The 22837-nt window shown below is 40.6% G+C and overlaps 2 protein-coding genes across 4 annotated transcripts in view; both read right to left on the bottom strand.

Moving 5' to 3' along the window:
• Nucleotides 1–1206: 1206 nt before the first annotated feature.
• On the bottom strand, nucleotides 1207–9473 carry apool (apolipoprotein O-like). Its single transcript, XM_067598737.1, has 11 exons — nucleotides 9372–9473; nucleotides 8179–8277; nucleotides 7950–8075; nucleotides 7420–7474; nucleotides 6739–6837; nucleotides 4896–4987; nucleotides 4674–4790; nucleotides 3799–4042; nucleotides 3434–3685; nucleotides 2681–2791; nucleotides 1207–1866 (listed from the first exon to the last, which is right to left on the bottom strand). The coding sequence occupies exons 1-11, from the start codon at nucleotides 9381–9383 to the stop codon at nucleotides 1778–1780; spliced, it is 1296 nt and encodes a 431-aa protein (XP_067454838.1). The 5' UTR covers nucleotides 9384–9473; the 3' UTR covers nucleotides 1207–1777.
• A 1667-nt stretch (nucleotides 9474–11140) lies between these two features.
• Nucleotides 11141–22837, bottom strand: part of si:ch211-26b3.4 (connector enhancer of kinase suppressor of ras 2) — a 47779-nt gene continuing 36082 nt past the window's right edge. For 2 of the 3 annotated variants that reach the window (XM_067598734.1, XM_067598735.1), the window contains exons 15-23: nucleotides 22523–22571; nucleotides 21613–21785; nucleotides 20353–20426; nucleotides 20147–20218; nucleotides 18039–18109; nucleotides 17840–17940; nucleotides 16437–17190; nucleotides 14062–14324; nucleotides 11141–13946 (exon numbers count right to left, since the gene is read on the bottom strand). In XM_067598734.1, coding sequence (XP_067454835.1) covers nucleotides 13737–13946; nucleotides 14062–14324; nucleotides 16437–17190; nucleotides 17840–17940; nucleotides 18039–18109; nucleotides 20147–20218; nucleotides 20353–20426; nucleotides 21613–21785; nucleotides 22523–22571 — 1767 coding nt within the window. In that variant the 3' untranslated portion in view covers nucleotides 11141–13736. The remainder of the gene's footprint in view (nucleotides 13947–14061; nucleotides 14325–16436; nucleotides 17191–17839; nucleotides 17941–18038; nucleotides 18110–20146; nucleotides 20219–20352; nucleotides 20427–21612; nucleotides 21786–22522; nucleotides 22572–22837) is intronic. The other variant, XM_067598736.1, reaches the window with a different exon arrangement.

Genomic DNA, 22837 nt, shown 5'->3' with positions numbered 1-22837 from the left:
GAACCTCTAGCACTGGCTCTCAGCTTATAGCAACAAGATGTCCATCTTTCCGAACGAGCTGTGAGAAGAAATGACTGCACTACTCCCCAGATTTTCAGCATTCCCGCTTTTTCTGTTCAGTTCTATTTTGAATTGAGCCAGTATGTTCCATGGGGTTTTATTAATGCTAGGGGATAACGTCTTTTTTTATCAGTACATTTGGCAATTTGTCGAAAAGAACAGCACAGTCACACCGGCCCACAAGTCCCTTAACCCCTCGACTCAAAGGAGCAGCACAAACTTTAACTCCGATGCCACAGGAAGCTTGGTCCCATGTGTGTTTTTATCCATGTTTAACAGTAGGAGAGATGAAAAAATACTGACTTGGAATTGATCTGACATTTCTCTTTTTTTCTCTTATACACATGTGAGCAAACACACACACACACACACACACACACACATAGAGTACCAGGGTCATGACCCTAGTCAACCTCATGCAGAGTTTATGAGGTCCAGGGAGCTCCGGTTCCTCTGAGGAGCAGTAAAAAGGCTATAAAGATGTTAACAGATAGCATGGTTTCTGGGTACAAACTGTGTGCTTACAGAAATAAGCAAAAACATGTGACACCTGAAGTGCTTTACAAAGCATACATGACATTCCAAAGTCAGAATGAATACACACGTTTTTTGCTCAAACTTTCCGAGTTCTTCAACATAATCATTTCCATGACTAAGATCTGTCCTTTCGTACTGTATGTACATTACATCTGTTCTTCAAATCTGAATGTTAAAGTCAAAGATGTTGTTTCAGCCAAACGTAATTATTGCAGCATGTGGGATCAGATTTACTAGCAGTTTGGCAATTTTTGCTTTACTGGCAAAGGAAGCAGTTTTCATACAGTTTACAATATTATAAGTCAGTTTCTGACTTCATACAACTTGGTGAGTAAACTGTGATCCAGCATGTAAAAATAAGGTTTCAGTTGATCTCCAGGTACTACCCTGCTTTCAATACTTTAATCCTCATTCATTTTTTATTGAAGATTACACATTTATGTAGTTACTCTGAATGAGCCTGCATTTTTACTAATATGGTCTAAAATAGACTTAGCAATATTTTTTTCTTTCTTAAATATACAAGTTATGTTCCAAACATAAAAATGTTATAATCTCAGCATATTGTAACCATACTGACATTTAATAGTTGACAAGATTCAACATGAATTCATGAAAAATATAGATTTATTAAGGTTCTTAAATCAACAAGGGAAGACAATTTTTGATGTAACAAAATGAAACAGCACTAGTCCATCTTGTGATGATTATTAGCACGTGTAATATTTTCTGCTTATCAACGCAGTGGGCTAAATTACAATAAATAAAAGCACCATGCATTCATGACGATGACAACCGCAGCACAAAAGCCAGTATCTGTTAAACGACACAGACAAGATGAAAATGACACAATCTGCCACCTGTGAATTAAAAGACTTGTCGACAGTTGTGGGTGTATTTATTTTTCACGCTTCTGTTCTTTTACGCAAACTAACCTAGTTCTGCGTACTGGAATTCACTGCATTCTCGCTATCTTGTAACTGTTCTTGGACCTTGCAAATATAAATGATGTGGGCAGAAGAAATGAGAACGGAAATGTTGATGAAAGACTTAACTATGCCTTCTTGCCTGCATGATCACACTTGCAGGATATACAGAGTGTTTGTCAATCTGTATGAGATGAGATACGATGTGATGGCAGTGTGGGAATGAGCTTTCTCCTGAGGCCCGTTGTGGTCTCTCAGCTGCGTGTGCTGTACAGGTCTTCATCCTCTGGGTTGGACTGACCAAAGTCCATGAGAGCTGGGTCTGGCTTGAAACCAGAGCCCCCTAGAGGACAGCAAGAGAAGTGCAACAAAAGCTCAGTCACAGCACAGAAAGATGACTTGTTATACTTTTGCTTCCTCTTTAATACAGAATGATTTTCCGATAAATGCATCAGTAGAATAAACTTAGATCCTATATCATCAAAATTAGAACCAACCAACCACAAGTACAGTTCAGTACTTCAGTACAACAGACATTGAATGCACTCAGATCCACACATGCAAAAAAACTTAACTCAAACTTTACTCAAAAAAGACATGAGAAATAACGGTAGTTGATTTCTCTGTTCATCTTTAAGCTAGACTGTGTAGCGTGTATAAATATGTGACTGTAGGTCAAATGTTTGACTCAAGTTTTAAACTGCATATATCCACTCTTGCTGGTAGCATGCCATCTAACAGAAGATTCAAAGTCACACAGTTTAGACTTTACAGGTTGCAGAAGTCTTACACTCAACAATCTGTGGACAAACTGTTGGCGACAGCTTCTCCTTAGGTGTGTTAAACTATTCATTCTGTAAACACCTGTCTATGTCTAAGACACTGAATGTTAAGGAATGAAACTGAACACAATGCATCTGTCAGGGTTGGCTTGTGACGTAATCTGATTTAATGGGATCTTTTCTATTGTCTGTATCATTAAGATCACACCTACACACAAGAACAAGACCCAGCACATCTATCTAAAGGTGACTTAGAATTCAGGAAAAAGAAAAGTTCAGATGTGTTGGTGTTTGTAAGAATCAGTGCCTATTGTACTGGGTCAGATGACCAGACATCATCTTCCAAACAAAAACTGCAGCAGGTGTTCACAGTACCTTTGTTGTTTTCTGCTGCAGGCTGTTCAGGAGGTGGTGGTGTGTGTGTCGGGGTTGGTGTCTCCTCTACAGCAGCAGCAGGCTCAGGTTCAGCAGCAGGTTCAGGCTCGGCTGAAAAATACAACACAGGGTCAGCACCGGGGACATCACTGATGTGTTTCTAAAGCTGCTGATACAGAAGTGGAGGTTTAACTATCATTGTGTAACAACTCCATACTATATACTTGTATCACTATTAAGTATACACTGCATTTATGTATTATATGAATAATGTCTGACTTTTTAATGGGTCCATGTGGGGGCAGCTTATCTTACATCTAAAATGCACTCGTCATCGCGCATGTTTAGAGGGGTTTGTCTTTCCTAAGACGTGATGGAAATGATACATCATTTTGACGAACTGAGTCAAAGTCAATTTTCTGCACTTAAGTAGTTTAATTTCTAATACAGAATTAATTTTTATACAAGGGTCCATTTACATTACACCCTTGTTTTAAAACGGATTTTATTTTTCAAGTTTTCCAGTGATAATGTACATAAAAGGCAGAATTGGTTTATAGCTTGCCACTGGGAATGAGGTTATATTTTAGATGCAGTGTGTTTTGTTGCAGCACTGATGTCTGAATGCAGGATATACAGTCCATCTCTGTACCAGCAGTGGTTGTCCAACAAAGCGGAATAGTTTTGGCATTGGTTTCGTTTTGCATTACTGATGCACTTTCTGCTCGTTATGGGGAAGAATATTAGTGGTACCTGCTGGCTCTTCTGAGGTCTTTGGAGCAGCGGGTTCCTCTGTGGAAGGAGCGGCCTCAACCGGAGCAGGCTCAACCGGAGCAGGATCTACAGTCTCTGGTTCTAAGCTCGGTGTGGGCTCAGCTGCGCTGGCTTCAGTGGAGACATCATCTGATACTGGTTTTAAGGCTGAGGGCTCCTGACTTTCAACTGGGGCAGGCAGTTCCTCGGAGGGAGGAGTAGTTTCTGCTGACACTGATTGTACCGCAAGATCTGGACAAGAGCGGAAATGCAGATTATCATGAGTAGATGTCTTTGTGTGATTGGTGTATGAAACAAAGCGACGGAAACAGAGAAACAAGAAGACAGAGATCAATCTGTGATACCTGTGTTGGTCTCTGTAGGGGCCTGGTCAGGGCATATCTCTGTGAGTGTTACTGATGACGCGTCCTCTGTTATGACAATGGGCTCATCAGAGACTGGAACAGGCTCAACTGATTCCACCTCAGTCTCAGAGACTGCAGTGCTCTGGGCTGAGCTGTCTGTGGTGGAGCTGGGCTCTGAGGCATGGCAGGGGGCAGACTGAGCCTCCTCAACTACTGCAGGCTCTGGATTTGGCACTGTAGCCGTCTAAAAAAAAATCAATGATTAAAAATGTAAATCTGTTTGAGCAAAACTCGCATAGATTGTGCCATATAAAATTATTGTTATGAGTTTTAAAATTTGATTAATCACAGTGGAACTGTACTTGTCAGAGAGAGAAATAACTAATCTATAAAGAGAAAGAAGCACTAGATTTCCGAGTTTCTTGAACATTTCATTTCTAATGTGTTAGATTTATTACAATGACTGGAGAGAAAAAACCCCATAATCGCTTATATTTGCATTTTGCAATTTAGGCATGCAGCCAGCACTAAAGACTGACATTGAGTTTGACAGCAGTATAAGCATTCATTTCTAGATCACAAAACCTCCAAGTAACTATGTCATAAAGCGATACCATCATAAACGGGCAAAATGGAAAGGAAATGGAATATTACCTATTAAGACAGAGAAGGGGTTTTCTGAACGAGTCAAATATGTAGGGGTGAAATCATTCGGGGGAAAAAAAGAGTAACCGACTTTTGCGTTTAATAGCCGTTTTGGTTTTAGTCATAAACAGTAAAACGGCTTTACAGTACTTTCTTTTTTTAAACTAGCTGGTTGCATCTGCATATAATGCTCATAATAAATCTGTTCAAATACTAGAATGACTGTTAACCTGTGGTTGTGAAGCAACAATCTCTTTGGCAACAGGCTGCTGGGACTTGGAGGTGAGCAGTGAAGAGACGGCAGCGCTGCTCCACTGCCCTGCAGCATACACCTTCTTGCCCGTCACCTTGAGAGCACAAAAAAAAAGGTGTTTAACTCAGAAAATAATAAGGTTTTTGACTGGTGTTGCCAGAGTAGCTAATGAGATGTCAGCATTTGAAAAAGTAGATACCTTAAACACGGCCACTGCTTGAGCCGGGTAGCACACTGATGCTCCTGCACTCATCAGGCCCAGTGGAACTGCTAACCTCTTGAAACGAGAGCCTAAAATTAAGTTTTACAACAAAGAATGAAAATCAGACCGACACACAGATTAAATCCTGATGGCGGACTTCTGACAGACATCTGGTAGATTTACTGAAAAGGGGTCTTTATTAGTGATGGAAATTGAATTTAATAATATTAACGCTCACATGTCATTTAACAGACTCCCCAAAGAGAGACAAACACACAGAGTGAGCAAGACGAAAACAAAGGGGCGATGAGAACTGAAACAGAAACTTTACTTGTTTATGTGCTGTTATTCTTTGAACTTGTGTGGTTTAGCCATGAAGCGTATATAACATCAGAGACAAACTGTGGTCTCTGAAAGCTGATGACTGGAGATGAACCCCTCACAGCTGTCTCACATGAATGGGTCATATTCAAGTTACATATGCAGCCAGTACCTGTGACATAAACACACCAGCTGTATGAAAGGGGTGTTGTCTTCTACAAAGTGAAAGAGTTATCCAAGACTTGTATGCTGAATAGATGATATGTGGAACTGTTGATTACACAATAGTTATTAGTGAACTAATAACCACAAATCCAGATTCAGAGTGAATAAATGAGAAATAATAAAACATGTAATGCTTGGATCACTATGTTAGGCTGATGTACTCTACATTACTACACATCTGTATGGCAAATGCCACTCAAGATAAAGCAAACATGACATTACAATAGATTCATGACAGTTTCTTTTTCCACTGATGCTAAACAACAGCTGTTTCAAATACTGACACATCTGAATGCTGCACACTGACAATCTAGTTTTCCAGTGGAGCAAATTCTTATGCAATCATCTAATATTTCTCTGTTTTTGGTTGCCTAAGAAAGTAAAGTATCAGTTACAGAGAGTTGGACTTGTATCAACCAAACTATGTTGAAGGTTTGCACCACATGCTTGGTGAGATGTTCGGTTTTGTTTACTTTTACTATTTCTTTATTCAGTTATTTTACAGTTGTTTGTGTGAAGGCAACACTGAACACTGATGTGTTTGATTTTGGGGCTATAGTGAAGGATTATTTTTATTCTGATTAATCTGCTGATTATTCTTGATTAATCGAAAAGATAATAGTTACAGAATACCCATTACAATTTCCTAAAGTCCAAGGTTAAGTTTTCAAATTGCTTGTTTTGTGTGACCAACAGTCCAAAACCCCAAAGAGATTCAGTTTACTTTCACTAAGGCAAAGAAATGACGCACATCCTTACAACTGAAGAAGCAAGAACAAAGGAATGTCTTCCATTTCTGCTTGAAAGATAACTTAAAGGATGACGTTATTATCAAAATAGCTGCAGATTCATTTTCAGACATTTGGCTAATTGATTAACTGTTTGAGCTCTATTTGGTTTATTGCATTTAAAGAAAAGAAAACTGTAGGAAAACCAGTTTGTACCAGAAAATGATGAGTTCTGGTATCAGGAAATTTTTAAACAATGCCCTGCTCTAGTGCAGCAGTATGTGATGTACATGTACCGTAAAAAAAAAGTTTGGATACATTTTCTCATTCAAGTGAAGAGGAAGGTTTGGACACCAAACTTTTGAATGGTGCTGTATATAAAAATGTAATAGCAGCCGCTGTAGTGAAGCATCTTACTTGCTCTACCTTAATAATATGCTGAAGTGATGTTTGGTTAAAAGTAGTCCAGTTTTTAACCTGATAAATACACAGCTTAACAGCTCACGAATTAATTGTTCCCTGTAGACCCAGAGTGTGTGTGATATGGTGAATGGGGATCAGGTTACCTTTCCGTGCCAGGAACATGCCAAGCAGGCCAGCCATGGTGATGGTGCCAAATCTGGGTAGGAAACCTGGGGGAGGGTCTTTCAAGTAATAGAACACATCTAGGAAACAAGTCACACAGGAGCACAGTTAACATGCTGAAAAATACTCCACCGACTTTCTCAATTTTGAGCTGATGCCTGATGCTATTTGTTCATGTGGGGCCTTTGTTTACTACAGTAGCAGTAGCAACACAAATAATAACAATCAGAGTTATATTATGTGCAGCAGTATCACTAACAGTAGCAGTAATAGTCATGTTGGTAGCAGGGATGATAAGAAGATTACATAGTATACCCAGTAATGCCAAGAAAAACATGCACAGTCACAAATTCCTCATTTTGCTTGTGAAATGGGATCTTTGTGCTACTTTACTATGTAGTCTTGCATATTATAAAACCAATTACTAGAGGGGTTATCAAATAAAGGCATATCTAGATGGCTTAGATATGTGAGATTTGTTTTTAGGGTGTCAATATAAACACACAAGTTTAGGCCACCAAGGGCACTTTGCTACATACAAACCCCCCCAAAGGCAGTAATAGAAATACTACCATCATAGTTAGGAGGGGAAAAGTTTTGAGATTCACGGAGGGAGAATATTAGTTATGTATGACACCTTGAGGTGCCTACTGTTAACTCACCCTCTCCAGCATGGTATAGATTTACACTTCCCCTTTTCACAGAGACACAGGCTCCCTGCATGAAACAGAGGACAAACCTTAAACCACTAAAAACAGACCATCAAGACAACAACAATCTAGATAATGCTGAAATGGATGCATCTGAGTTAGTGTGAGGTGTTTTTTTTCTATTCCTTTCTTCTTGTATCAAACTGTCAAATCTCTTCGCAGCAAACAGTACAGCTGCAGCGTTAACTGCTTGAACACTGTTTCCTGTCTGACTCCTGAACTTTGCTGTTTGCAAAATCATACCTACACAGAGCACTTGCAGCACGTGGGACTGTGCTCTGTAACCACAAGCGAGAGGAACAAAAAAAGAATCAAGGTTGGAAAATTAACACTGCAGGTGTGAGATAAGCTGCTGCTGTTCCATTAATATAACACTTCCTTTGCTATTTATACTTCCAGTGTTAGAGTGGATGTGAAAGTATGATGTAATCCTGCAGAAAGTGGCGTTGTAGTGATGTCTATTAACTTGATGATTGGAATACCTTTACAGCCTGGACAAAGGGTAGTATGCTCTCTCTCGCTGTAGTTAAGCCACTCTCAATAACACCAGGTCTATCTGGCACAAAGTGAACCTGAGTAGAGGGTGGCAGCGGGTTGTAGATGTTCAGCTGGAGAAAGAGGCAAAGTCAGCATGTTATTATCAGGTGCAATAGTCAAGTGGATGGCGAGGAGTTGTCTCCTGCTATACTTGAGTAACTGGGAAAGGCATACCTTTTCTCGAGTTATCAGCCCATCAGTGGACACTTCGCTCACGGTGTACACTCGGATGGAGGCTATGCCCAGCACCGTCGGGACGGCCACCATCACCACCTAGCACACAATAAAAGTAACTTTAGTATCCATCAGTCCGAAGCAACAACACTAACCACTGACACTACTCACAGATTACTCATGTGGACCACTGATGGTGAGAGTTAGATTTTGTTTAGTTTACACATATGCAAAAGACAGAAATTGATATACACATAAACAATGGAAAAATGTGATGGAGAGGTGCAGAAAACCCTCAAAGGGGCTTGATCAGTGTAAACCTTACTTGATTAGAACAGGAGAACCTGTAGTCAAAATGTGACTCAAGTGCACAAGTATGACAATGAGTAAAAGTTCACATTATGCAGAATTGCCGGTCTTCCCAGTGTTAAAGTTATATTGTAATATATATATGATATTATTTAATTAATATTATTTTTTGTAAACATTGACCTGTAAGCATCATTTTGATGTTGGTAGCGTCTTTTAGTGGCTTAGTTTACTGTTCATAATCTATAAAAGTGCGTCACAGTTTATCACGTGTTTTAATGCAAAATCTGTTATCTAAAGCTGTTATATGATGTAGGGGAGACAAAAGTACTAGTGCCTCAAATGGTGCTTTCATACACCTCAGGAATAAATATTTAAGCTGTTTTACATCGTTGATAGAGACATATTTAGCAGAAGTGGTCAGCTTTAGTACTGAACAGCCAACATTACAGCAGCATTACTGGACAGTGTTGATAACTTTAACGTTAACGCTGACGTTACCTTCACTCACTGTGTTAATGTGGCGGCTGCGAAATGTGTTCAAACTATCTAATGATAGCTAACAAAGCCAGTGCTGACGAATTTCAACATTTAGCAGCTGTTATGCATGTTTAGGAGACAATTAATGGAGGGATCACTGCACAGACTGCTGTCAATTAACGCAACAGAACGCTGTGTACTGTAACTGTTAGTTAGCGTTAGCATCAACTCATTCAGCCAGGCTAACGTTCATACAGTAGCTTAGATAGCTTTTCATGCCGTCAGTTCATGTTTGCATCAATGGCTCCGGGATAACAGACGTTAACACACCACCAATGCATTTCTTGTAAATATAAACTTAATAATACAAAAACTTTGCCGAAGAGAAAATGTCAAGCATTCACCTTGGCCGCCATGACAGCGCTCCTCCTTCTTCTTTAGGCTCCGGTGAGCGACTTGGACTGGTCCAAACACGGTCAGCTACTGCCATCCAATGGACTGAACTGGTACTGCAGCGTGGTGCCAATTCGGCAGGTATATAGATAGCAGTGCATAATGCTGGATGGTCGCACAGGTTTATCAAGCTCCTGTCATGTGGGATGATGACTGTGTTTCAAATGTAGCGTCATGCGTGTAATTGAAATGGCTGGTAAGATGCACTGTTTGGAATACGAGAAGATAACTCTAAATTGACTTACCAGCTATATATATATATATTTTAAAAAAAAATTTATTGGCTACATTTCATATTCACAAAAGCAGACTTACAGGGAAAAAGCCAAACTTCTTGTTTTTTAAAGGGGTCAAACAGTGTATTGATTCAATTTGATTTTCTTCTAACCCAAAGGCTGTAAAAACTATGAATGCATATTTTTTTGTTTAAAATCTTTATATGAACTAGAACTTCCCCTAGCTCTTTTTTTTAAAAACTTTTCCTCTCCAAACCGCAAGATGAATATTTTGATATTCTGTATTTGATCACTTTCGAGTCAAGTCAAGTCAACTTTTATTTGTATAACCCAATATCACACATCGCAAATTTGCCTCAGGGGGGTTTCACAGTTTACTCTTCCACAAAGAGGGAATTGTAACAGTTTTATGGTAATAAAGAAGAAGGGAAAAATGTGATTGAAATGGTAAAATAACACCAACTCGTTTTCATTCGTATTATGACATAAACTACCTTTGAAAGTTATTAATTGTAGCGGTAATTCCACATGAAAGGCAATTGTCTTTTAACTGGAGGCTTATGAACACTGAGCAGTTAGGAGCTCTGTGTGCTCAAAGACATTTTTGACATGCACATTAATTATTGCATGAATAGAATATATTGTGTGATCTCCTTGCTATAGGATGACCTCTGACCTCAGTTTGAAACTTCATCTCTGCCCTGGCAACAGCCACACATAATACATGTAATTAGAAATGCAGATTTAATCAGGGTGATATGTCATCCTCAGATAAATGTGAAATGTATTATTATTATTGAGATAATGGAATTTCAACCAGGAATTACATCCAATAATGTGGAACCTTTTCTTACATAATTACAGTTCTTCGGTGACTGTGAATGAACACTACAACTATGATAATGTCACAGGCAGATAGTGCAATTTATATTACTTGCATTGTTGTCTGAGTGAAAGTATAGCGAGTATTTCATAAATGATAGCCTTTTTTATGTTAACTGCAATTTGTTTGGAAAATATATTGGAAAATCTAAAAAGTTAATCTTTATTATCCTCGTCACAGTTTTGCAAGTGAGTAACATTATCAGTTATTGTATCTATATCCACTTATAATGCTGTTTCAATAAATCCAAGAAAAGGTACAAATGAACAAACCATAGCTCATAGTGCAGAGGATTCAGTTTATTGAAGTCAAAGTTTAACAACTTAAGTTTACAATCTGTATTTTTTGTAATATATATTCATATATATGAAACCAAAAAAGGCTACTTTAGGAAGAATAAATGTAATTTTCTTTCTTTTTTAATATCATCTTTAGTCAGTTTAATGTACAGAATAACAGTAAGCTAATATTATCCTTGAAAAAGAGCAATATGTTCCTTTTTTAATGTCGCAGTGCAACTTACATCTTACACACCTGTGCAATGTACCATGAGGTGTACACCCCTGAAAGAACACACAGTGGAATCTCCCTTTTCGGCCTGTTTCTGCAGGTCTACACACACAAAGATCTGGGAGGGATAACACAGTCTGTGCCTACGAATCAGAACTCCGTTAATCTACAGTTATGTCACCTGTTTGGAGGAGCAGCGGTTGGAAAAAGAAGACCAACACTACAGATGAGAAACGGAGCGAGGTCCGCAGACTAGAACTGTATTGTAACTCTTCTACAGCTGTGTGTGTGTAGGAATGCCAGTATAGCCAGTCCATCGTTGCCCAAAGAGAGGGTTGGGAGGCACAGGGAAAGTGCTTGCATCATTTAGTTTCTTTGTGGTACTCTCAAATTAACCAATCGAAAAACATGAACGATATCTCTGGGGTGTGTTTCATATTTCACTACAGTGTGACATGATGAAAAACCTGAACCTACACTCAAAGAACTACAGTAAAATATGAAGAATAAGTACAGATAGTGCTGGATGCAGCAGGTGCTACGCATGTCTCTCAGAGTCTTTGACACTGGGGGGCACCATTGAGTCCTTGGCCTGATGTTGCAGATGAAATGATTCATCTGAGTTTCACAGACATTACAGACCGTTTAGTGTGGAGGTCTATGACCGCCTGAAATCAACGGGATGCTTGAAGGGAATGTCAAAATAGCTTTTGCTTTAAAGACTACACTTTTGTCTCTCAGGTGAGACTCCTGAAGCCTTTGGACACGTATCAGTCTCTCCATGTAAACCAAAACATTAAATTGAAACCTCCTGGTAGGACGCTAAAGGAGGATCTGCATTAGATCAAATACTGAGCAGCAAAAATGCCTCCCTCAGTCGTTGTACAGTGTGTGTCTTCAAACACTATCTAATGAAAAAAAAGAATACTTCAAATCTATGAACATATGTGTAAAAATTCATTCTTCAACAGTGCTTTTGCATGTACCATGCGCTACAAGTCTAATTATCTTGCAATCATGAGAGGAAGATTTTTTTAAAAAAAAAAAAAAAGAAGAAAAAAGAACACAAATGATCCACAATATTTTACCCTGTCCAATCAAATCAGTCCCAGGCCTTTTCTCATGTAACACATCACCAGGAGAATGTCTAAGAGTCAGCCGTGATGTAAACCAGTAAAAACTGTCAGTCAAGTCGATGGTGGTTGTTGTTTGCCTCCTAGTTGTTCAGCTGCTAAACACCCTGCATCTACAGAGTGAAGAGGGGGACACTGCAAAACCTTGGCATAGAATACATCATACTTTACATTATATCTATGACACAAAACGTAAATAGATTTATATATTCTTCTATGTTTAAATATATTTGTAGACTGTACACAAATCTTTAGAAAATGAGACGGCAAATGCTTTTACCTGATATTTTGAACAGCAATGGTAAAGAGGCCGATGAGACATAGACCCTGTGATGCAGCCAATGAGATATAGAGATATAGAAAGTGCATTCTTTGTAGTGAGTGACTCCTTTGAAAAGAACTCTCCAGTTCTTGCATTCGCTGTTTAAGAAAAGAAAAGAAAAGAGGAAAAAAAAAAACTGTTTTGCACCCACGCAAATACATACTCTCTGTCTTCCCTCCGCTACCTCTAGAAGCATATCACAGTGGTAGTGGAACGCAAACATTTACATCAGTATACACAGCAGTATACACATATACACAAGTCTTTGACGACTAGAGAGAGAGAAGAAACAAAGGAAAATTAAGAAAAGAGAAGGAGGAGATGGAGAGAAACACAGACAGAGGAAGAGAGAGAAAAGAAAGAGAGGGAGAGAGAAACTGAATGGTAGAATTGCACTCTATCAGAGGAGCCTCCTTCTGCAGATAAAATTGTGTTTTTTGAACAGTTCACAGTTTGAAATAGTGTGCATCTAGCCAGCACAATTGGTTTCTCAATGCTTGTGACGGTCGTTTTCATTGGTTCCCGGAGGAACAGCTAAAACAGATAAACCAGCATTGATGGCTACCTTTCACAGTCTTATATTTAAGTCACTGCCCTCACTTTCCCCACACTGTCCCGTCAGATCAGCCTGGAATAACAGTGAGGTCCCTGTAAATCAATGAGATATGCAGTGAGAGAAAAAAGAGAACGAGAGAAAGGGGGAGAACTGGTGGCTCTGGGTGCAAAGTTCATCAGTACAAAAGTACAGTGCTGTGGTGAAAAGGATTCTCCTCTGTATTGCTGCTACATAGCTCCCCCTGCCCCCTAAAATCAACCGGAAAAATAGCAAAACCAAGAGGATACAAAGAAACGAACATGTTAAAAAGTCTCCTTTTTTTCCCATTTTGCTTGACAAGCGTGTGGAGTTTATGCTGAGTTCCATAGACAAAGGAAGATTAATGCTTTCTGTTCAGGCATGCAATAGGCACCCTGTGGGGTCCTCAGGATTATCAAAAGTTCATACACGCAGGTCTCAGACTGTTCCCTCTATGATATTTACACATTGTACAATGTGTGTTCCTGTGTGTGTGTGTGTGTGTGTGTTTGTGTGAGTGCGTGCTCAGAGTTGTGATCGGGACAAAGGATTTTGATGTAAAGCTCTATGTGTGTGTGTGTGTGTGCGTGTGTGTGTGTGCTTGTGTGCGTGTAAGTGCGCGTGTATGCAAGTCCAGTCTTTGCTTCTCTTCTCTTCCTCACACGTGTGTCTCAATGAAGGAATGTGTGTGGGTCATGAGAGGCGCGGCCAGCGGGGAGAGGTCGTCCTGGCCGTTGGTGCCGGGGCTGAGCTGGCAGATGTCTGAGTAGAGCTCGCTGTGCCACTGCTTCCACTCTCTGAAGGTCTGGGAGCACAGGCCAGGTTCCTCCAGGAGGGCACAGATTACTGACAGCTCTGACTCTTTGGCCTGGTGGAGCAAAGAGACATCATGGGATCACTACATTGAATCTTCACAAATATTTTTCTTCTAAAAATCCCCAATTCTCTGCTGTGTTGGAGACAGAATCCTCTGTTTGCGCTACCTTCAAGGTGCTGCGGAGGGCTCGGACCCGGTGCAGCCTGTCGTTGAGCAGGGGGTCCCTGGCTCTCTGAGTGAAACAACGTCGAAGCTCCTGCCTGCTACAGGGTTTTGGGTCTCCTAGGGCCGTCACGTTGGCTTGCTCCAGGGCCCGGTACAGCTGCTCTAGCCCATCCAACGTCTCTGGCTCACGGCCTTCCGACACTCTCCGCTCCCTTCCCTCCGACACCCTCCTCTCTCTGCTCTCAACTCTCAACTCCCGCAGGTCTGACAGCCAGGGAAGAAGCAGTAAGTCAGTCACTGCTAGTATGACACAGTAAGGGTCATCTGGATGTACAGATGTGTTTAATACTGACAGGACAAAAAATATCTCCTAATGATATTGCTCAGTATCTCCCCTTGCTCAATGGCATCTTGCAAAAGTGTTATTTCCAGATAGCAAATTAAAACATTTTCTTTTCTCCTGACACATTGGGCCTCATATGCACAGATTAGTTCTTAAAGGTCCTGTAAAAGTGCTTTAGGAGAACTTTTTTGGGGTTCCTTTACCATTACTGACATTGCTACATAAATACATTATCTTTTGAGTACTGACCCAGGCTCCCGGCTGTTTAATGTGAGCAGGTAAGAGGTTTGTTGATTCCAGCGTGGAACCTGATTGTCCAAATATACTAATACTCTACTTGCAACCCATCATCTGGGGTTATGTCTATCAAAGACGGATTTTTCCATATTCAGATGGTTTTATTTGAATGATTTTCTGAGGCCATAAGCGATAAAGCTGCAGTTTTTTTGTTTGCTTTTTTTTGCACATTATATTCATTCATTCACATTTTTTCCACCCAAAGAAACATACAATTAGTGCATTCAAACTCAAAAGGATCTAAGAGCTAGATGTCGTTTTTTTATTTTTTCACAAGGTAAAAGGTTTCATAAACCTCTTTCACAAGGAAAGAGGTTTATAGTTTATTCTTTTATCTATTTCTATCTATTTATCTTGGAAACAGCAGTTGAGTGAAACAGTCTTACCACAAAGTCCATTCAGTAGCTGTTCTGGAGCTTTCAATAATATCACATGATCTTCATCAGCATATAGAGTTTGCCCAGTTGTGATGGCATTGTAGATGTTTAAATTTGCATGTTTTCTGAGCTCTTTAAAGGGGACATATCATGCAAATTTCCAGGTTTATATTTATATTCTGGGGCTCTAGAATATATTTGTATGATTTAATTAATTAAAAAAAACTCATTTAACTTATTACTGGCCCCTCAGTTCAGCCTGTCTGAAACAGACTGTTTTAGCTTCTGTCTCTTTAAGGCCCCCCTCCAGATGAGCCCTGATTGGCCAGCTCCCGGAACCTGTCCCTCAGCAGACAATAACAATAACAGTTGGATTTCACTACTTTTCTCGTTCTTTACTCAAAATGAAAACTTATAAAATACATTTGTACATGTTTGAACCCAAATCCGATCCGAAATATATGCAACAAAGGCTACCAAGGGACGGCCGTTTGTGGGCATGCACAAACAATCTGATGTCATCACAAGGAGGGAGTAGAGGTAACATTGCACCTCAAGTTTTGGAAATTTGACCATGTTTATCATAGACATCCAACATCATAACAGTATATTAGAAAAACAAACAAACACAGGAAATCTCAGAAGCATAATATGTCCCCTTTAAGGACTTCCTGTCCATGTTGCCTTTAGATTTTAATACACTACCCTTATGTTGAGAACTGTTGCCCTAAATAATATCATTTTAGCCAAAATGCATTTTTCACAAATTTATGCTGTTTGTTTCCTTCACCACAATATCCTGTGTACCACCTACTCAGGTCAACTTTTCACCCTAGAACCCTGTTGATGCAGTACATACTGTATGTTCTCAGATGATGTCTTTTTTAAGGAAATCACACTGGATAGCATAATGTTTTTGACTTATTTGTTACTTAAAGGACCAGTATGTAGGATTTAGTGGCATTGCAACCAACTGAATACCCCTCTCCCTCCCCTTACAAGCATGTAGGAGAACCTAAACTCGCAAAAACGTGAAAGGCCCTCTCTAGAGCCAGTGTTTAGTTTGTCTGTTCTGGGCTACTGCAGAAACATGGCGGTGCAACATGGCGGCCTCCATGGAAGGGGTCCCGCTCCCTATGTATATATACATTCTAAGGTAACGAAAACATGATACTTATATTCAGGTGATTAGACACTAATTAAAACATACTTATGAGTATTATATTCCATTTCTGCCAAGTCTGTTCCACTAGATGCACACTGCACCTTTAATAGTCAATTCTCTGAAGACGAAAGACTTTTTTATGCATGCCTCTGATAGTATCTGCTTCTTTTCTTGACTGTGTGTAATTTTCTTACCCTCCTCACCCTCGAGCATATCTGCAGCCTGCCCCTCCGCCTCCTCGTCTTCGCTCCTCTCCTCCATATGAGCTGAGGTGTGTAACAGCTTTCCTGGCATCGGGTCCCTGTTCCTGGGCAGACTCTGGCTGCGTTGCTTGTGGGAGCGTCGGTGTGTGTGGCTATGTGTGTGTGGGCCCCGCTCCAGAGGGAAGGGCCCGTCCCGATCCCTGTCCCTCTCTGCGGCATGGTGTCTCCGTACTGGCAGTGTGGCCTGTCTGCGTCTCTCAGGGGACATGCCCTGTCTGCCCAGCCCTCCGTAAAGCCCCATCTCTCCAGCCATGCTCCCCATTAGGCCACCATAATCACTTTCCCCCGGTGCTGTCTGGAGGAAGTGCAACCCTGCGCTGGTCAGAGGGGTCTCAATGAGGTCCTGCCAGGAGCGCCGCTCACGATGCGAAGAGCGGCAACCGGAAGAGTGGGTACTGGTGCTGCCTGTGCCCGTGCCCATGCCCATGCTGTCTCCACGCTGGTCTTCTGCCGAGGAGTGGGAGTGTGTGGATTCGCTGGAGAAATGTCGACCGTGCTTTGGCTCCGGGAAGGGGCTAGAAGAATTGACCTGGGGAGGGAGAGGGGAGGTGGAAGAGACCATCTGTGGAGGGATGGGGGAAGTGGAGGCACTCATTGGTGGAGGGAGTGGGGACGGAGTGGAGCGCATGAGGCTCATGGAGCTAACTGAGCGGGGCAACTGGTCATAACTGTGAAGGAAGTTGGTCTGAAGGGCCAAGGGTAAGTGAGGGTGGACAGGGTTATTTAGTATGGAGAGGAGTGAGCAGGGATAGATAAAAGTTGACAGAACGGTGGGTGAGAATGTGAACACAGATACAAGGAAAATGTGACACGCAAAACAAGCAGGGTATAAAGAGAGGGAGGAGGTGTGCAAGGAAGGAGAGACAGAAAGAGAAGAGAGAAGGACAGGAAAGTACAAAAAATGTAAAGAGACCAAAAGATGACGCCAAAAAAGCAATGAGATGGCAGATGAGTAACTCCAGGAATGACTGGCATGACTGTTGAATGGCTAAGCTGGGAAATATGTTACCAATACCACTGGACCTAAATGTACATGTCTGAACATCCTACGAGTAACATCATATGTTACATTACTATGTCTTTCAGGGGAGAATGTGGATTGGTATTTGTCTCCACCTAGAGGTCAGATTGTGAACACGTGCTGGCAGCAGAACACAGAGAAGTGATGGTCTTGGCTGCTTACCGAACCAGATAGTCTCACACTCTGATGTTTTATTAATGCTGAGAGCTGTGGTCTATGCAGCTCTGAAAACTGTGGGGCTTTTAGGAATAAAATATTCTATCAGTATGAAACACTGCAAAGAAAATGTTGAGCGTGTGTTGTCTGTACTCACTGATGGTGTGCGGTGATACGTATCGCAGAGGGATGAGGGTCCCTCCTGTTTGAGAGTCATCGAGCCATCGACCTCGTCTTGATCACTCTCACTCCAGTAGTCTGATATTATGATAAAACCAGACACACATACAAATGTTAGCAATACATTAACGAAAAAAGAAAGGTGAGTAATTTCCAGCCAAGCCAGTTCATCTCACCTTCATCAGGGCGTGGCACTTTGTCATCTGGTGTGTAGCCAATAGCAGCCAATCCAAGCCGGTTCATCCACCTATTGGACGCAAGGAAAGGAGAACGCAAAGGTGAAGGATGAGAAGTAAGAAGAGGGAAGGCATCAGGAGATAGATAAGAAAAGTAGAGAGGTGGAGAGAAAAGGATGGGTTGTACTTGGTAAAGAGTAGGTGATGAATAAAAAAACTTCCCCTCTAAATAATTCAAGTGGTGTCTCTTAACAGTTATCTGTCTAACTGACTCCATCCCCCTGATGAGGAGACAAAAGCAGCGACATAATTAGAGAGATGGATGCGGAAAGAGAGAACTGACAATCTTCAGAGGCTGAGATGGTGTTCTTTCTCTACATCCATCCACTCTTCCTGTCCTCCTCCAATCCCTCTGTCTGTCTACATTGCAGTTTTGGGCTTGTCCCATGTCTCTCAGCAGACATCTAATAATAAGGTCGCTACTAAGAATAGAAGCCCAGTCTGTATATGAGGAACATGAAACTTATCATACTAGGAAGTGCATCCTACAGGAAGCAACTTCCACATGTGGATTACAACATTTCCTTATTTTTAACTAATCCCATGACAGACGTGCTGCCTGTGTAGCCAAAGCCTCTGTGCCATAGACCTCCATTGTTGTCCAAAAACACATCAATACACCACATGTGTGACATGTTCTTTCATTTCAATGAACATGGGAACTGCAGTTTATTTTCAGTCCATTGCACATTCACTGTCTTTTGACCGTAAATGCTCACTAAACCTGGAGGTCCCGACTCTGACTAGAGTGGGGGATACAGTGTAGACATGAGCACAAGCTGTATTCACAGAGCCTTCACTCTCTGCTATGCTAGTCAAAGTGTCAGTGTACTCAGTGGTAGAATAGGGGTCCCTTAGGGAAAAAGATTGGGAACCACTGCACCAGAGCACCAAACATGTATTAATCCACAAGTGATAATAGTTCCCAAGAAAATGAAGTGCTTACTCCTGTTTGAGTAACGTTTTTTTAAAACTACAGTGGCCAGCTGTTTTAGAAAACGAAGTAGCCTTTTTATATTTGTGAGCTGTTTTTAAGGTTTTAGTTTTCCGCAAGAACCAATGGGCTAGCATAGGATAGTCAGACAGTAAGCATGCTGACACACATTAGACATTAGACACACTAAGCATGCATTTAGTGCAACTACATTTCAGGTACCGGTGAGACATGAAATAAGATCCACAAAGTCCAGTTTGAGTAACAGATTCATGAATTTGACAGCTTATCAGACATAAACACATTTTCTCACGCATACCAACATCGGTCTGAATAAACAAAACGAGAGAAAACACACAATCTGTGTTGCTTTTCATCATTCATGAGAATAATGTCTATCTTCTCCTTGTCAGTTTACAGTAAGTGTCAGTTTTATCATGTCCTTGACTTCAACCTTCGACGCGGCTTCTGGCGATCTGTTTGTCTATAGAAGCTATTCTGTGCTCTTAGTCTACAGTATATGAATCTCTCCAGAAGCCTCGAAAATCGACATGTAAACACGGCAAGTATTTTAATGCTTATACCAACACCAACCTATTCACACATACACACAAATGCACATGAAAATAGGTGCAACGGCGCTTTCACACATGTACCTCCAAACACGGTATGGAAGTCAAATATAGCTGGTTAATTATTCTCCCCCAATTATCTCCCCATGTCATTGAGGAGAAGTGTGGATAATTAGAGCTCATCAGATAACACTCCTGCAAGTATCACTACGGTATCTCTCTCACACAAGCACACACGTGACACACACACACACACACACACACACACACACACACATACACAGTTCTACATTTAACAACAGAGGGCCAGGTTCATGCCTTATTCATGGACAGTGTTGTGTTGGTGGACCGTTGCATGGTGTAAACTTGGTTTACTTAGTTAAAATATTCATGAAAGAACACGTGACGTCCCCAGCATCTGACTTTTCCACATTAAGACACAAACATACTCAAGAGACTCACACAGGCACATATATATACACCAACACACACACACACACACACACACACACACACACACACAAACACACAAACACACTCACCTATTCATTTCCTCCAGACAATCTGTGGCGAAGAAGAAGCTCTTGATTTTGGGATGACAGGCTTTGAAGGCACTGCAGTCAGTCAGAGAGAAGAAGACTGATTAGTGGTTTTCTGTATGCACAGTAGGTTTGCGTGCGTTCATGTTGTGTGGGTTACAGCAAATGTGCTTGATTAATAATTTCAGCGACATGTGAGGGACACTCACAATTTCCGTCTGCACTCTATGGCTCGGTCTATTCTGAACTCAGGGAGGCTGATGAAGCCCTCAGCTTTCTCATCCTGCAGGCAGAGACAGATGGAGAGTGGTGGTACATCATCAACACAGAGAACAAAATGTCACGCACACCAATTTTATTTGGGATGGTAGTATTCTAGTCAAGAGTATGACAGCAACATATGTTGTTTACATTGGCCAGGACTCCTTCCACCACTTAACATAAGAAAGACAGATGAGATAAGACTGTATTAACTGGGAAAGTGAGTTATAGGAATAGATTTGAACATTTACAGTCAATGTCACAGTCATGCCAAGTTGTATTTTTCATCATAATTTAGCATGTATTCTAATAATACATGTCTTACAATGAGTTTTGCGTTTGCGAGAGGTCAAAATGCCTCGAATGCATTTATCAGATCAACTGGTGAGAAGGCTGAAAGATATTCCCCAACTGTCAGTGTTTGTTTTTGTCATTTTCTCACAATTATGATTTTTCTAAAGCAAATAAAACAAAAAAATCAATTAATAGAAATTCAATTTCTATTACAAGTCTGTGTAACATTTTTTTTAAAGTAAAGTCTGTTGTGTGTTTTGTAAGTGTTATTGTTCTTGGTAATGTTTCATGGTATGTCGGTTGTAGACCAAATTGTCTGTTATTTCTTCTTTTTAATATTTTTTTTGCATACATGAAAGAGATGACATGCAACAAAAATCCTCTGCTGAATTTAAACTAGGGACAATGCAGTTACATGGTAATTTTGATGTTATTATGTTTATATATAATACTTCATATCTGTAATCTGTATATAAAGGGTACCATTTAGTATCAACACTAAGAATGGTCAAAAACGATGCTGCAGAGGAAGAGATATCCTGACTTTTGGTCTCTAGCATGGGTCAAACTACAAAAACAATGGATCCTACAGTTCCCATAATGCAACCTAATAGCATATTTCACTTGACATTTAAATGCCCTTATCTTTCAGACTTCCTGCCACCGGTTTATAATGCAGATTTTCAGTCAAACATTTGAAGTCTCAAGGCTCGGTGGAGTGTCCCTTTAATCCCCCTATTTTTTTTTTTTTAAGATAACTGTTTTTATTAGTTTTGTCAATACAGTTTTTTAAAAAAACAAAACTGAATAGAGATGCAGGGAGAATAAGTGGTGCCAGATTGGCCTGGAATGAAAACTAGAGGAGTTTAGCTCTGAGAGTCAGGATATAATGATATCTGAGTAGGATGGCTTACATTCTGGTTGGTGTACCAGTAGAGGCAAGACTCTTTGAGGATGAACCAGTACTTCCTCCATTTCTGTGTGAAGTAGCCTTTAGCATCCTTCTTCTTCCACAGCCAGCCCTCACAGTCACCGTGACCCAGGTCCTTACAGGAGATTCTCCTTCGACTGGCACTAGTGAGGGAACCTGCGATGAGAGGAGAGAACCATGACAACGGTGATTTACTACAAAGGTTATTTCTATAGTATTTAGAGCTGAATTATGCAAAATAAAAATTTGAATAATTGTGGTCATGTATACAGTATGTCTGTGGTTAAAGGCTCAATCCAAATGTCTGGACTCACTGCCTCACATAGTTTGAAATGAGCTCTGTCTCCCTATCAAATCAGCAGGCAATCTGAACGTTTGAATCCCCAGAAACTAAAGGATTTTTTGCACATCTGTGAATCTGAAGAATATCCCCAGTATTACATCAATGACAATGATAAATTAGGATAATCCAAAAAAGGCAAACAATCATTCATGACAAGGAAAATGAGGGAAAAAAAACAATTGGCAGGTGTTGGCAAGTAAATCTGTAAATGTAAATTTCCTGTTTTGCAAGTGCAGTGTTATTGCACCTGTGTGTGCACTGCTTCATCCCAAGCATTGCACATCTGGACTTTTCACATACAGTACATAGGCAGTGTATGATGTCATCAATTCTGCCTGGGCTCCCTCTCTCCTGTTACCATTTCATCTTCATACAGTCACACACCACAGTCAACATGCCAGTCACGGCACCTACAGTCTGTCAGGCACGGTTTGAAGTCGAGACATTTAGAATAACGGGTTTACTCTACTCCTCTACATTATGCTAACATGTGACACAGTAGTGCTGTAAGGATTATACGTCAGAGGATACAAAGAGAGAATGTGTTTACCTTTACTTCTCTTTTTGGTTTTCGTTCTTAGAGAGGTGTAATGGAAAGACTAGAGAGGAGAGAGAGAAAAAGAGATGTTAGCTCATAAAAAAACTTATGAAAAAGACATGTTCAGGCAAACCTTCTGGGTTAATGTTAATACATTTCTTTTCTAGCATAATCTGGCCCTTACAGGCACAGAGGGATCACAATATTGAAGCTGCAACTGCCAGGAAGTGCCCTACAACCTGCAATGGATACCAGAAAGCTGTCTACCACAGAAACTAAACCACAGTCATATTAGGATGTGGTAAATTACATCACCTTGGGTACAAC

This window comes from Thunnus thynnus, chromosome 9 (genome assembly GCF_963924715.1).
Source record: "Thunnus thynnus chromosome 9, fThuThy2.1, whole genome shotgun sequence".
NCBI lineage: Eukaryota > Metazoa > Chordata > Actinopteri > Scombriformes > Scombridae > Thunnus > Thunnus thynnus.
This window is presented reverse-complemented; position numbering and strand designations above follow the sequence as displayed.

Coding starts and splice junctions, on each gene's coding strand:
- apool (XM_067598737.1), bottom strand. Junction 7,475..7,949: donor CCTTTGTCCAGGCTGTAAAG/GTATTCCAATCA, acceptor TGTTTCATGCAG/GGAGCCTGTGTCTCTGTGAA. Junction 4,043..4,673: donor TTGTTGCTTCACAACCACAG/GTTAACAGTCAT, acceptor ATTTTTTTTTAG/ACGGCTACAGTGCCAAATCC.